Source organism: Suillus paluster (assembly GCF_016628075.1).
Source record: "Suillus paluster strain FC165 chromosome Unknown EDB91scaffold_33, whole genome shotgun sequence".
Lineage (NCBI taxonomy): Eukaryota > Fungi > Basidiomycota > Agaricomycetes > Boletales > Suillaceae > Suillus > Suillus paluster.
Window position 1 is genome coordinate 175,907 of NW_024537593.1, and position 14,664 is coordinate 190,570.

At 46.6% G+C, this 14,664-nt stretch overlaps 6 protein-coding genes across 6 annotated transcripts; 1 reads left to right on the forward strand and 5 right to left on the reverse strand.

Moving 5' to 3' along the window:
- Positions 1-342: 342 nt before the first annotated feature.
- EDB91DRAFT_1249424 (uncharacterized protein) lies at positions 343-1,384 on the reverse strand (the record flags this gene model as incomplete). The annotated part of the gene is made up of 2 exons (XM_041323081.1): positions 343-1,311; positions 1,367-1,384. The coding sequence occupies 2 exons, from the start codon at positions 1,382-1,384 to the stop codon at positions 343-345; spliced, it is 987 nt and encodes a 328-aa protein (XP_041176232.1).
- A 69-nt stretch (positions 1,385-1,453) lies between these two features.
- EDB91DRAFT_1249425 (uncharacterized protein) lies at positions 1,454-2,661 on the reverse strand (the record flags this gene model as incomplete). Its single annotated transcript, XM_041323082.1, has 5 exons — positions 1,454-1,590; positions 1,646-1,749; positions 1,815-1,934; positions 1,987-2,375; positions 2,458-2,661. 5 exons carry the CDS (start codon positions 2,659-2,661, stop codon positions 1,454-1,456), a joined length of 954 nt encoding a protein of 317 aa, XP_041176233.1.
- Positions 2,662-3,002: 341 nt separating this feature from the next.
- EDB91DRAFT_1249426 (uncharacterized protein) lies at positions 3,003-3,283 on the reverse strand (the record flags this gene model as incomplete). The annotated part of the gene is made up of 2 exons (XM_041323083.1): positions 3,003-3,047; positions 3,101-3,283. 2 exons carry the CDS (start codon positions 3,281-3,283, stop codon positions 3,003-3,005), a joined length of 228 nt encoding a protein of 75 aa, XP_041176234.1.
- A 1,484-nt stretch (positions 3,284-4,767) lies between these two features.
- Positions 4,768-5,509, reverse strand: EDB91DRAFT_1249427 (uncharacterized protein; the record flags this gene model as incomplete). Its single annotated transcript, XM_041323084.1, has 5 exons — positions 4,768-4,897; positions 4,946-5,126; positions 5,178-5,244; positions 5,305-5,369; positions 5,422-5,509. The coding sequence occupies 5 exons, from the start codon at positions 5,507-5,509 to the stop codon at positions 4,768-4,770; spliced, it is 531 nt and encodes a 176-aa protein (XP_041176235.1).
- A 412-nt stretch (positions 5,510-5,921) lies between these two features.
- EDB91DRAFT_1237794 (uncharacterized protein) lies at positions 5,922-10,421 on the forward strand (the record flags this gene model as incomplete). The annotated part of the gene is made up of 14 exons (XM_041321630.1): positions 5,922-5,977; positions 6,360-6,558; positions 6,612-7,176; positions 8,161-8,249; positions 8,304-8,452; positions 8,506-8,569; positions 8,594-8,900; positions 8,953-9,072; positions 9,256-9,325; positions 9,391-9,742; positions 9,776-9,788; positions 9,810-9,874; positions 9,908-10,032; positions 10,103-10,421. 14 exons carry the CDS (start codon positions 5,922-5,924, stop codon positions 10,419-10,421), a joined length of 2,493 nt encoding a protein of 830 aa, XP_041176236.1.
- Positions 10,422-11,232: 811 nt separating this feature from the next.
- Positions 11,233-13,968, reverse strand: EDB91DRAFT_1237796 (uncharacterized protein; the record flags this gene model as incomplete). Its single annotated transcript, XM_041321631.1, has 5 exons — positions 11,233-11,621; positions 11,669-12,938; positions 13,130-13,429; positions 13,491-13,775; positions 13,828-13,968. 5 exons carry the CDS (start codon positions 13,966-13,968, stop codon positions 11,233-11,235), a joined length of 2,385 nt encoding a protein of 794 aa, XP_041176237.1.
- Positions 13,969-14,664: the final 696 nt, after the last annotated feature.

The following is a 14,664-nucleotide window of genomic DNA, read 5'->3' on the forward strand; positions in this document are numbered from 1 at the left end:
GTACCTGCTGAGCACATGTACTCCATACTTCTGTACCCCATACTTCGACTTGAGTGTGACAAGTTCAACAACAGCATTTCCTGAGTGTCCCAAAATTTGTGAAGTCTGTAGAGTTCAACAGTGGCATTTCCCGAACATCTAAAACTTTGTGAAGTCCAAGCTTGTAGTGGCAAATCTATAATTGTTGTAGCTTAGCAAGGTCCCACAGCATTCTTGCTCACATGAAGTATAGCACAATCAATATATTAGAATGAATTTGAGTACAGGTTTGAGTTAAGCAATATATACAGCTAACAGTCAGACACAACAGTAAGACGGCCAACACTCGCAATTATGCAACCTTCAATCTTCTAAACGAGAACTCAATGATGGCAAACGACAAAAATTCAAAGACACTAACTTTTTAGATGCATTACCAGTGTTTTCAGCATTGCGCTTGCTGCCGCGTTTTGATGTAGCACTCGTGCCTCCGCCCACTTGACCAGACCGTCGAGGAGCATCACCAATGTCATTGTCCAATTCATGGCGATTGAAAGGGACTGATTGGCGTGCCCTACCAGTACGCCAAGCACCAGGCTGCTCATCTTCAACATGGTGATCAATGAGCTGAGACACTGTGAGCAGAAGAGGCTCAGTTGCTGACACAGACGACACAGAAAGTGCTGGTGTTGGCTCAGATGCAGAGGGAGCACAAGGTTCAGAGGCAGGTGCCTTCTGAGATGCAGGGGGAGCAGGAGGTATAGGCATTGCGGAGGGAGTATGAGCAGGAGCTTCAATGGTCACAGGAGGCTGGGGCCCAAGTACCACTGGGTCTGTCTGAGATCCAGCGAGAGGAGGTCTAGGCATCTCAGGAGCCTGAGATGTGGCAGGGGGAGTAGGACCAAGAGCTTCAATTCTCACCGGAGGTTGAGCCTCAGGCACAGGGATTGCTGTATCTGGCGCGACAGTAGAGGGACCAGTAGGTCTGGGTGTTGCAGGTGCTAAAGGTGGTGGTTGCGATGCAGGAGGTGTAGGTGCTTGAGTATGAGTAAGAGTTTTGATGGTCACGGGAGGCTGAGACCCATGGAGCCCCGCATCTGGCTGAAAAGCAAGGGGCATGTGAGGTGTGGGCCGGACATATGGAGTAGGCCAGATGAATGGAGGAACTGGAACCTCACGCTCTACAGGAGGTAGAAAAGGCAGATGTGAACTAGCGCCCTCTGAATCCATGCTAGACATCTCCAGAAGAGAGAGCATTGCAGCTTCATAATCCGCAAGTTGGAGACTATTGTAGTTGAAGTCCAACGGCTGTGTATTATGTAAGCTTAAGTCCTGTGCAGTAATGCATTAACTTCTCGTAAAAGTGATGCATTAGCCTCAAGCTTACCTGACTAACCCCATCCATCGAAGAGACTAAGTTCAACTCCGTGTGTGATGCATTATACTCATTCGGAGTCAACTGATAAAGCGTGTTCTACTCCTCTATTCCAGCAGCGGTACTTTCGCCAGTGTGATCCCCATCCGCCTCAGTATCTGAACCCTCACTTGCCAAGTTGCATTCAGCGTCTCTGTTGTGGTTGCGGTCAGTAGCTGGGAGAGAGTCCTCGTATTCTAAACATCAAGTTTAGCATTAGTGAGTAAATGATTTCCCATGCCAGTCACTTACTGATGGTGCTGTCCACGAAACTCGCAAACACCTTAAGAACCTCACTGTACATCACATATGAGTCTGCAAACTGGCCACCAGTGGCACATTCACCAAGGTGATAGCTGTCAGATTTGTTTAATTACTGATTGATTATAGATAGATAATCGGTACATACTCAAAGAATCACATATTTCCCCCAGCTTCTGGATCGCAGCCACCCATGAGGACAGAGAACTTCCATCCACCAGTCATATGACTCAGGTGTCGGAAGATATGATCTAGCATCACCAGAAGCTTGTGGATTGCTCTGCGTAATGGTGAGTTTTGCTGAAAAAAATGTTGAAAATGTGAGGACATACTTAATCTTTGTATCGTCGTCAGGCTCATCCCTTGCCTCAGTGGCCATTCGGGATTTTTGGAACTTCTCTTGCAACTTTTGGTGCTCCTCCTTAACCTTCTCTTTGACGTCAATTGACTCTGTCTCATATTTCTCTGCAGTGATCTCACAATGCATGCGAAGCTTAGAACTGCGAGAGGTAATTCCACTCTCTGCAATCGCATTGTCAGCTGACTGCTTGATGTGGTCGGCATAGTACATCTGTGAGTAAACCTCAACCTCCTTCAGTGCACGGGGACCTTTTGTGGACCCACCTCCTGCGAGAGTTTGTTTTATGTCGAGGACTCTGGAACAGCCCAAACGTGTAAGACACGCAGGGTTTGTCTGCCACCGATACCAAGACGTAATTTGCTGCAATTAATGGTAAGCAAATATTTCAACAATGCGAGTGAGTGTGTACTCTTTTTCAGGTTTGCAACGGTGTCTTATACACCTCCTTCTGCTCCTCAGTCAGCTCATCCTCATTATCAACATCGGGATAGTATGTTTTATGGACTGGCCATTGCGTGAAGAATTTCCGGTTGATTTTTGGCCAGAACTGCGCGCAATTTTTTGATGGCATGTAAGTGCGATATTCAGCCAACATTGACATCAAGACGGCTTCTTGCTCAGCTGTAGCCCACCTTGGTGGAGCCATTGTATTGAGGACTGCCGGAACACGTAGGGAGGGGCTCGACTATGAGAATGCACCAGACACGTACTTAGACATAGAACATATAATGCATTAATTGGTATCCATGTACATACTTCACTGTCAAACGGCTGTCAAACGGAGGATCTCATTGTCATTGTGAACATCTATCTAGGATACAAAGAAGCTCGATGTATCAACCCGTGGGTATATTCAGTTGCAAGCAGATTCTTTGAGTCCAGAACTTCGTTGTTAGAGTAGTCGCTGTTAGAGTATGCGCGGAACACTTACTGGATGGTATGCATGTCCAAGTAAGCTCTAAGATGTCTGGCAATGTCAAAGCTATCTCACAAGCGAGCTGCCTTTCTCCTAATAAAATACTTCTGGATCAACTGCGAACCAAGAATGAGCAAAGGTTGAAGTAGAATAGAAGCAGGAACTTTACCTCTCGGTGTGTGTCCCCTGGGTAGACATCATGCTCAGGCCATTGAGCGAACCATATCTCATAAATGGACTGCAAGAATTTGCTATGGTTGTTGATGGGGATCTTATCGAACCCGTCATATAGCTCGGCAAGAAATGCGTGTTGAGTAGGAGACATGTACTGTGCCTCAAGGTTTTGAGACATTGAGTGGGAAAGGCAGAAGAACGTGAGGATGCTGCTCGCTTAATTATATAACTAGGTTAAAAAAAGTTAATGCATTACTGTTACAAGGACCCGGCGGTTATGCGTGCTTACAAAGTCTCATACAGTAAGTCCCCCTCCCTGCGCCTTTCAGCAAGGTCAGGTATCCCTGACACCCCTGATGTTCCGTAGCACCACAGTTCCTCAATGGCAGTTATAGTCTTTTTGCACTGAGTAGAAATTGCACAGACCTCCTTGTAAAATCTTGACATGCCCATCTCTTCAAGCACACTCCCTTCCAGTCCCCATAGACCAACCTGAACCTCTTCAAGATGCACCAGGACCTCGAGAAGCTTACAGATGGCGGTCTCCTGTGTCTCGATACTGTATATGAGCTGGTCACACAGGTCTTCACAGAATTGTTGCACTGGTATACCAGTGCAATTCAGTAGTGCAGCCTGAGCGCAATTGAACTGCTGGCTTTGCAGTGTGAAATGACCAAGGGCAAGACATTAGTAAAATTAAGTTCATAGTCGTAAGAATACCTTACACATGCGACAGTTGAGTTTTTGAGCGCATTCCGGTGGTTTGCTTTGATTCTGGCACAATAATGATCTGAGAGTCGCTTGTCTTAGAGGTAGGCAGGCCTTTGTTGTCGCAGTTTCAGTTGGCACAATAATGATCTGAGAGTTGCTTGTCTTAGAGGTGGGGCAGGCCTTCGTTGTCGCAGTTTTGGTAGTGCACTCAGACTGGACATTGCCTGCCATCCAATTTGCACGATATATGTTATTCTTTTCACAAATGGCCCTCTTGTTCCTATGGACGCATCTGACTATGAGAATACATGCATCAAATTAATCACCCACATTTTATAGTATTTTCTGCGGTATTCACACACTGCTTGGGCTCTCTCAGCATCATCCTTGTATTTGAATGGACAACCTGCCATCGGTGTCAAGTGGAGCGGTAGGGGTTGACTGGTATTATTCTGAGAATGGAGTGTGTTTTGGAGAATAATACCATTCAATGACCATTGGGAGATTAATGCACTCAAGTTGATATCTAAGCTTGGATTGCCACAGCATATCACTTGAATTTATCTTAAGGTTGTTGTCAGTAAAGAGTCACATAGCTACTTCAACCCCCCACAGTTACTGTCAATGTCGACATTGAATCTTTTCTCGCCATTGACTTGGAATCTTTTTTTGATGCAACAAGCCTGAGACTGTCCCGGCGCCTGCCAGATGCTGAACTTCCTGTGCCATGACACAAATATTACTGTTGACCATTCCAACACGGTACACACTTCAACTCCCAGAGAACAAAATATAGAAGACGCTGAGAACAAAACATGTGTGCAAGAAACGAGTTATGATTGCAAGCAAGAAACGTGTGGGCAGCAAGTACAGATAAGAAACACGCATGTGACAAGTACACGATTCGTATATACACTAGATATCACATTTGTTTGCTAGCAGCAGCAACCATCAGAGTGGCAACTCATGCACAGTGCCATCTTGCAATTCCTGGGCATATGCCTCATCTGCAACAGCACGAGAGGAGTACTGTCCGAAACAGGCTCCAGGAACGCCTACCACATGTGAATGCACATTATGCCTGGAAGAACATTGAATTGAGAGGTCTAGATGAGAAGGAGATACATACCAGCCTTGAAATACACCTGTCTCGCATCCAAAAGTAACAACATACCAGTGGACTGAAGCAGAAGTACTCCCATGAGGTGCAGCACCAGCTGCAGCAGTAATAGTGATGGAAGGTGGTGCAGTATTCGCAGCTGTAGTCACACTGGACAAGGAGCTTGTTTCTGAGACACTCTGAGTCTTGTCTGATGTGTTTGATCAGGATCTGGTATAGCAAACATGAAGTGAAAACTTACCTCCTTCAGGATAGTCTCCAGGGCTGTTGCTAGAGGAGATAGACAAACCTGCCTGGGAAATCTGAGTCTGACAGACGTAACAGGTCTGCCTATGATTACGAAGAACGCAACCTGGACAATAGCCTACTGCTAGCGCTTCTTCCAGTTGGTTAGGAAGATCAGTGCCAGCCTCAGCATGGGCATGTGTAAGAACTGAAATAGCAAGTGAGTGCGACAATAAGCCAGTGTTATTACGCTGACTTACCTAGTTGATCACGCAAAAGTTCCACAACAGTTACCAGCTCGGACAAACTGAAGGTCTGTTCCTTGATCATCATGGGAAAAACCTTCATTTTGGACAAACAGACAGCGTCAGAGGTAATAACAAGCGAAAGTGTTGACTGGAGGTGTGTGCTAGACTGCTAGTGCTCAATGATGGGAAAGGGTTTCAATTAATGCGTCTTATATCACTCACACTGGCAAACTTTAGCAAACTCCGCCAAGAGATTCACAGAAGGCCTCTCGCACAACAAGATGTCAATACATAAAGCTTGGTGGATCCCGAAGGACTTCAAGTAAATTATCCTCAGGCTTACCAAGAACACCGACTCAAGAACTCATCGACGAAATGTCAAGCTCTAGTGGAGGCATCGGTGACACACCAGGTATCGTATATGTGCTCAGTAGGTGATGCGTTGATTCATCATGAACGCATAGTTCATGAAACAACCGTGATTCAGGCGAGGATGTTACCTTGGTCCTGGCATGAACTCAACAATTGTGGTAGTAACAGTCAGGGTCGTGGTCATGGCCGTGGCCGTGTGCGTGGACAACGCGGCAGTAGTTGAGGATGATCGCATTTCAATGAATACATTATCGCTCCTACATCAAGTCTGCTGATTGCTCATGAGAGGCTCAAATTTACCTTGCAACCATGTGGTGGTCTAGTTTCATCTCGTCAGGATGTATTCAGGTCCTTGGAGGCATCATCATCGTCTCCCGGCACACATCTTGCAGACAATATTCTTTGTGACAACATCGGCAACTATGATAACGGTGATTGCTATGAGGCGATGGATGAGGATCCTTCACCTGAAGTGGAAGTAGGGTCTCAGAATAAGCACAGATGCACAGCCAGTGTACGTGGACGGTTTCTACTCGCTTACTATGTACTGACCTTCTCTAGGATCATCGTCTCCTTAGTTGGATAGATTATCGGGAATTATTCCTTCTGGAGATGCTTCACCACGATGGAAGAGGCGACGACATCTCCTCGACCTTCTGCAACACCTGTGGGATCACCGTTGGCTCATACCATTGCAAGGATTGTTTCATGTCCAAATTATCATGTCAGACGTGCATCGTTGGCACTCACGCATATTCACCAGCACATCGTGTAGAGGTAAGTCTCATGTCCTATTGGGTTGCTATACATGCCTCATGCGAATACTACAGAAGTGGATCAGCGAATGCTTCCAAAACGTGACTCTCAAGGATCTAGGGCTTCGCGTGCAACTTGGGCACAAAGTTGGCAAATCTTGCCTACTTCCCAGCCGAGCCTTCAATGATGATTTCATCCTTATCGACACTCTAGGCATACACCCTATGGCCGTGGACTTTTGTGGGTGCGATAGAGCACAATCTCACACTGAACAACTCTTACATGTTGGTTGGTTCCCTGCAACAACCAGTGACCTGAGAACTGCAGCAACATTTTGTGTACTGCAGCAGTTCCATGTCTTGTCATTCAAGTCGAAGATTTCGGCCTATGAGTTCTATCATTCTTTGGTTCATATGACGGACAATACTGGCCTTTTGAAGCGCAGGGATCGTTACAAGGTGTTCATGCGCATGGCACATGAATTTTGGCATGTAAAGATGCTGAAGCGAGCAGGGCGCGGCCATGATCCCTCTGGTATCATTGCCACACAGCAGGGTGAATGTGCGGTTTTATGTCCGGCATGCCCTCAACCAGGGAAGAATCTGCCAGATGATTGGGAGCTTGCTCCAAAAGGAAAAGGTACGCACTTGATCTTGATTCATCCATGTGAACGGGTTCTGATGTGTCTCCAGATGGTTATATGGCCTCTTTCTTGCCATTGACACAAACTTTCGCCTGAAGAGGCAGATCATATCCAAGGACGCTGTGGGACGCCGACCGCTACTGGGCTTCTATTCCCCTCCACCCAGCCGAATCCGAATATCCTTCCGCACCATTCCTGCTCCTTCCGCATCATTACCGATTGAAGCCGACTCCATGTCCATGCATGCCGATCGCGAATACAAGTCGGTGATGTTCGAACGCGTATATCTTGGGTCGGCAACACTTGCATTTTGTACATCTCTCCCGCTGGACTATCCAACCAACCCATATCCATCCATTATTGTCCACTGGTGCATTGTATATACTTCTTACATTGTTTCTAACGATCCAAGGCCTATTTCTCTTACATATCGTTTATTACGTCACCTTAAGCGACTCGGACCGAACACACAAGTCCTGTTCTTGTTCGTTTCGCTTATACTTACAGGTAGATCGCTTAACAGTCCAATAGTGCCTCGAGGTAGTCCGAATATCCCTAGTGAACGTATCCCCTTGTTTCTTATCCCATAGCCGATTTGTACTTAAGTAGAATGGACTCTAGTCGAAATGCAGTTAATTCTCACTCGAAAGCCATGTCTTTTGTTTATTTCTCGTTTCCTCTATCATCCGGTGCGCTCCACAGAGTTCCCGCTCATATCTCTGCCTGTTTGCACGCAAGTCGATCGGCCGACTTCGCAAACGATTGGTCTTATCTTCATAACGACTTAAGAAGTGATTTATACATTGACGAATGCTCCGACGTGTTGGTACATCCCTTGTATTTAATACTAGGGTTGTGAATCAGTTTGCTTTGTTCTGCTTCCCCTTGGGTCGGACTAAACAATATAGATCTTGCTACTGTGTAAATCGGCCACAGTTGCGCTGATAACTTAGTAGCACTCGCAACCTACAACGCTGTAGATCCAAGCTTGTCCCGTGGGTGGGGGTACTTCATCAATGAGACTGAATACAAGACACATTTGACTAATCAAGGCATGGAAGCCCAAGAGGTACATATTCTATTTTGGTTGATTTTGAAGCTTGTATTGATAGACGTAACACAGAAAAGCACGTGCGCGAGTCATAACGCTGTGAATATGGCAGAATCAAAGTCATCAAAGGGCCTGGCAGCCACAGGGCTTGGAACCATCGACTGTGCTCGACATAACATGAAGCTTCCGAACAGTGTCGGGGACTTGCAGAAAGGCGAGAGGTATGTACTGTTTGGATGCGCATGGACCCACTTCACTGATGCGCCAATCCTAGATATATTAACATGGATTTTCTGTTCTTTTCAACCTTGCGCCACTGCTCTCTCAAAGTTCTCAATGTATCATATGATATTGCATGCCAGTGGCACAAGAATCTGTGGGCCAGGATGGCAACACTTCCCGAAGATTATCGACTTGATCATGCCATCAAAACTGTTTGGTTCTTCATGCCCAAATTCCATCTTCCTGCACACATTGCCAAATGCCAGATGACATTTTCTTTCAATTGGTCTCATTGGGTTGGTCACACTGATGGTGAGGCTCCAGAGCAAGGATGGTCGAACATCAACCCGGTAGCTTCTAGTACCAAAGAGATGGGTCCAGGCTGTCGACGGGACACACTGGATGACCATTCTGGAGACTGGAATTGGAAGAAGGTCGTCAATTTAGGTAATTAATGAATATCCCACGAAGTGGCAGCTCTAACTTAGTGCACTTTCAGGGGTGAGCTTACTATGCAAGACAAAGGAAGCAATGCTGGAGAAGGCGGCCTTCCATGCGACTTTCAAAGAACTGGATGCTGCTATTACTGAAGAACTACCGCATAGCCTGGAAGGCAGAGGTAGAAAGGTGGGAGGAGAACCCCAATGACCCAAGTGTGTCAAATCTGTTCGAAGCTAAATCTGTTGGTATGTCTGAAAACGAGACCGGGGAAAAAGGAGCTGATCTGTTGTAGCCATCACACAGGCTGGTGCATGCCTGAAACTAGCGCAACTGGAGGCAAAGGAGCTGGAATGAGGGGCAGATGTATCGCTGCACCTGGAGGTTTTGCCAAGTATCCTCATAGGATTAGGTCTGGATCTAGAAGAAGAACAGTACATTTCGTTGTTTTATTTTCTGTATTACAATACTAATCATGAGGTAGACGGCATGTTGCTAGGTTCATGAAGGGTCTAGGTAACCACATCACAGATACCCAGAAAGGAAACCTGCTATGTCAGAGAAATGGTTTAAATCGTAAGATCGAGTCATGGCAGATGATGCAAGTGCTATATATGCCTGTCGTTCATGGCATGCTCTCTACCTCAATATCACCATCTTCTAATTCAGGGATCGAGAATGCAGAAGACTTATGGCTCCTACTCCCTTCTGCTATCGGAAATCGTCCATATCACAACCGCCTACAACTCTACGAATGGGAACTACGCCTGGCTCAGGCACACAACGCACTGGAAGAGCTCCGGCAATGTCTGCGCATCCGCTCGTCACTCTTGACATACAAGAAGGACTGGGTGCATGGGCAGGGTGCAAATATGAGGGCTCAGAATGCCTTAGAACGTGTTACTGGAAGACAGGCAGCTTGTACAGCAAGGTACCATGCTTCATGGGAGGCGCTGAATACCCTGGCACGAGAATGTGGGAAGGTAGGGTGGGAACAAGGACTGCGGCCGCTGGAGCCTGACAACATACGACCACTGATCGATCCAGACATTTTGCCCAGGCAGGGGAGACGAAAATTGATGTGGATCTGGAGGATGCATGGTGTGGATAGTAGCGGGGATGGTACAGATGAAGATGGTGAGTGACTCACAATGTTTGGAATGACTGCCTAAACTAACACTAAATCAGGCATGAGGGTAGAGTGGTGCAAGGCACTGGGCTGAGGAGGTTGAACTACTCCATGAGGAAATGTGTCATGTCCTTCAGTTTTTTCAGTGGCAGGCCACGTGGTGGGACATGCAGGGGCATCGGCGTGTGGAGGAGGATACAGGGTGTCTTGAGGGTATACGGGCTTATGCTGCCAAGAAGGCAAAAATTCACCGAGCATTCATTGACCATTTTCAGATTTTGTGGTCTCCCTTTCTGTCGAGCTCTCCCGATGCCGTAGCCTTGTCGAACATCGTTCTTTCTGGTGCAGACCATCCTGCTGACCTCCCTGATCTCTCAGCGCCGTGTCCACCTGAGATCTAGTTGCTTATTGTTCATGTACGCTAGTATCAATATATGTCTGTTTTGCTCCGTATGTGTGACGTGTATGTACCGCTTCGTGGTACCTTAGATTGGATCTGATCTCTGGCTGGCTGGTGGTACCTTTGGGGTAACATGCTTCTCCCAGGGCACACTATTCTGGTCAGTGTGCTTGACAGTGAAGACAGTGAGGGTACCATGTGAACTGGCCTTTGAATGCCGGAGAAGGGCTGGGTGGGGGGAGCTGGTCTTAGGGGAGCCATCTTACAACTGTAATAGATTAATGCATGATTCATGCTTACAATTGTAAGGTTTAATGCATTATCACCCCAGGGTGTTGTGTCAGTACTGAGTTTGTATAGGCAGTAGCACAATCATGTATCAACTGCTGGCCTACCTATCACATCATATCTCTGAGCATCACATCTTATCAGCGCAAGATAACTTCGACTTGAGTTTTATCAGCCAGATATAGCAGTAATATTGGTGTTCACATCTTGAATATCTGCTCCACCAATCGCATTGCTCCATCACCAGCACCATAAGCTCACCATAAGCATCAAACTTCTTTCTGACAAGTGGAAATTATGGGTCTTTTGCAGATGTGAGAGACACTTGAGAGCGATACTTTTGGGATAGTTCAGGGACACTATCGTACACAGTGCACACCATAATTTATGACTCTCAGAGATGCAGTGCGCCAAAACCTTGCAGTTATCAAGCCAAGATCAAGAGATAGGCTCATGATATGATTGAGATATCAGATCAGAATGAGATTGATAACTGCGCTACTCGTACATGAAAATCGAGCTGTCTAGGTTTCGGAGATCACTGATAGCGAGTGGTACAGTTCTTTGTCTGCAAAATTATTCAAGAAATAGTCGTCGAACACCTCCAGTGACTTCCCAGAATTCACGTCCTTACCCAATGGTCCTCGATAGACAGGTATAATCTCCACTGCATGCGTAACATCTGTGAGAGGAATTATGGATCCACGTCTGATCACCCTCTCTGACTGTGAGGGGTGTCGAGTATACGATTGTTTGACCATCCACATGCCTGTGGATGGCTCGGGGCCAGGCACGATAAAGTCAAAGTGCTGGATATATAAGAGCACTTGAGATAAGCACTCAGGGACTTGCACGCGGGAACCTCTGGGGAGGGTTAGCTGGAATATGGCTCGCACTTGAGCAACACAGGACCCTGTGAAGTGATAAGTATCATCACCGGTAAACTCAGTGAAGACATACCAGATGCGCCGCCGGTACTAACACCATCAACCCTCTGATTAAATAGCACAATGTCGCAGTTCCCTCCAGGGAAATCACTAGAAGGTAGCTCAGCGTGGATTTGTTGGCTCGGCATGATTCTGCAAGTGTTGAATGTGGAATGTAACTGGATCCAAAATTTCGACCATGCGTTGAATGATAGCTGGCCAGGGGGCGTGTAACTATTGCGGGTCACATAGAGGTGAAAAGCATGCGAAAAATCAGGGACATTGTATAATGACTGCAGTTGAGATGCATCAAGGCGGCTGTGATCTACTTTCACGGTCACGTTGAAGGCAACCCGTGTGTTGTCCGACAAGATACCCTTCAAGAAATGATTGCGAACAGGGCGCGGACCTTGTAGATGTAGCTGGGCGACTGGGTTCACATTGGAGACCCAAGCAAGAGTGGGATCCGTCTCTGTACTAGCGACCTCATTATCCTCCATGACGACAGTGTTGATGAGTGGATCCTGACCAGGAGTAGAGGTAGACGAGGATAACAATGTGTAAAGATCGAACAGTCGGATAGTCTCCTCCCGATCGAGAATGTGAGCGATCTGCAAGACAAAGTCTCTCTGACGACTTGTGCATTCAAATGGATATTTACAGTGAGTTATTAAGAGACGTTCCGATACGTCTGCTGTCCACTGTAGGAGTGAACCGACATTGCAAATTGCCCGAGTAAAACTTTGCATGAGTTCCAGTTTAGGAATGAAGAAGTCGTCTTTAGCACCGCTCTTTCCCCATTGCGCCTCTGCATCGAGGATAGCCTGCTTATGATTGTGGAAGTCCTGAAGTGCTTGAGTCATGGAGGCGATACTGGATTCAGTGTGGAGGGGATTCTGAGCAAGGTAGATAAAATCAATCATTGCCCACACAGCGCGGATGAAATCAGGCCCTGCAACACCCCACAGCGTTGGCACGATCGTGCACTGGATGTCTCGGTGCTCTCGTCCAGTCATTTGGTTGACATGAGAGACATCCCTAGAAAAATGGCGCACACCAGTGTGCTTGTGGTGACTCTTGAACCGTACATTGAGTTCATGACCCATGATCTGTTTAATCCATTTGAGAATGTGATTGAAAAAGAACTTGTGCAGTGCATGCAGAATTTCCGGCGTCAGGAATTTAGCAGGATTACTAAACCTCCAGTTTCTCCAGTACGGCAAGTGCACCCCACTGAGGTGAAGCTTTTTGGCCTCTCTAGAGAATACAATAAGATCCCATGGGTCAATGCGGTCACAAAGCGACTGGATAAGCATGTAAGTCTCCGTTCCGTTCCGTGGGGGATGCGGTGTTTCATCGCCAAACTCTTTGTGGGTTGCTGTGGTGACAGGAGATGAGTTTTCGTGATGCATGAGATCATCAATTGTTCGGGGAGATCAGTGATGTGGCTGATAAGAGGGGTGAAACAATATCGCAATCTGGCTGAGGGATCGACCATATACTCGCCAACATGAGCTGCGACCTTCAAATTAGAGCATACAAGATCCATGCACTTGTGCCACAGACGCGCCCAGAGTAGACTTTGAAATTCAGAGCCGACAATGAAAGTCGGTGTTGGCATGAACGCAGTACATCGCCATGCATGCAATGTTGCCTTCATGCGGACGTCGGCCTGGATATTTCCGATAGTTAGAAATAGTGGGTGCATCTCAATGCTACCTGTCTGTCTTGTAACTGGGGTTTTGTCAGAGGCAGCAATGATCGGAACAATAGTTGCGCCTTCAGGTAGTTGATCCTATATTAAAGGTCAAGCATCAGTCACTTGAGTAACTCTAGACCAAAGCGTAACTACTTACCTGAATCGCCCATGCATCATTTGATGTCCAGAATTCTCCAAATTGGCGCTCTTGTCCTTGATAGATATAGTGAGGGTCGTAGCACATATGATTCGCATAGACAGGGTTTGCAAAAAGCTGCTTCATAACCTCTAACCCATCCCTCCAAATAAGGTGAATCAGCTGTTCACTTTCGTAGCCCTTGAGCTTTAACTTCATACACTGCCATTTTGGCCCACAGCCAGGAAGCTGCTGCATGAAGAAGAATAACTCATCCTTTGACTTGAATTGCGGTCGCTCTCTTGTCTGGAACTGAAGTGTGTGAGTTAAGTATTTATTTGATAACAATTAGACATACCCAATCCAACTTGAGGAATTTGTCGATCTGCATCTGGGAAAGGTTCTCGACAAGAAACTTTGCAAGTGACCATTCACCCAGCCCGTCAAATGGATACCATATATTGGTCTCTCTGGCTTGTTGAAGAGTATGGCTTTGCATTTCTTGAAATATATTTTGTGGAGGGAGTTGATCTGGAAGCAGGTAATGGTAGCCAGAGGTAGGGTGATATTTTGCAGACAAGTTTGTCTGCTCTGGTGGTCTCCGTAGAGCCTGCAGGACTGGCAGCATCAATCTGTCAACAAGGTTCAGGTTCTCTGACCAGCAGGTATCTGTACTATTTAGATGCTCAATGACTGCCTCGGCCGATCAGCACAGTTTCTTGCAGTTAGGACACTGGGTGACAGCAATGTCAAAGGGCGAACTGGAGAAAGAGATTCGTGAGTCGTATAACATCAAATAGTACTACTTACTTTTGAATCAACTCATCAAACTCAGAGTCGGGATCTTCACGCTGAAAACTGGGGTTGTGTGGGTCATAGAGCTGAGGAAACGCCATAGGAGAGGGTTGAGGAAACACCATAGGAGTGAGGTACTGCCAGCATGCAGCAGCGCTGCAAAAATTGTTAAGTCTTTCAAACTCCGACTGTCGACAGGCTTGCGATTCAACACACTGTTCTCAAAGGGACTTGAATATCAGTTATGTATCCTCCACCAACTCTGTTCCAGCTTTCATCAAATGGTGAAACCCCACCAATCAGTCCACTGCATAGCCCAAAATCTAGTTCGCTTTTATCAAAGGTTGATTATGCTGAAGCTTTCACTCACATCTACCGCAGTAGCCCCCAAAGCTCTTCT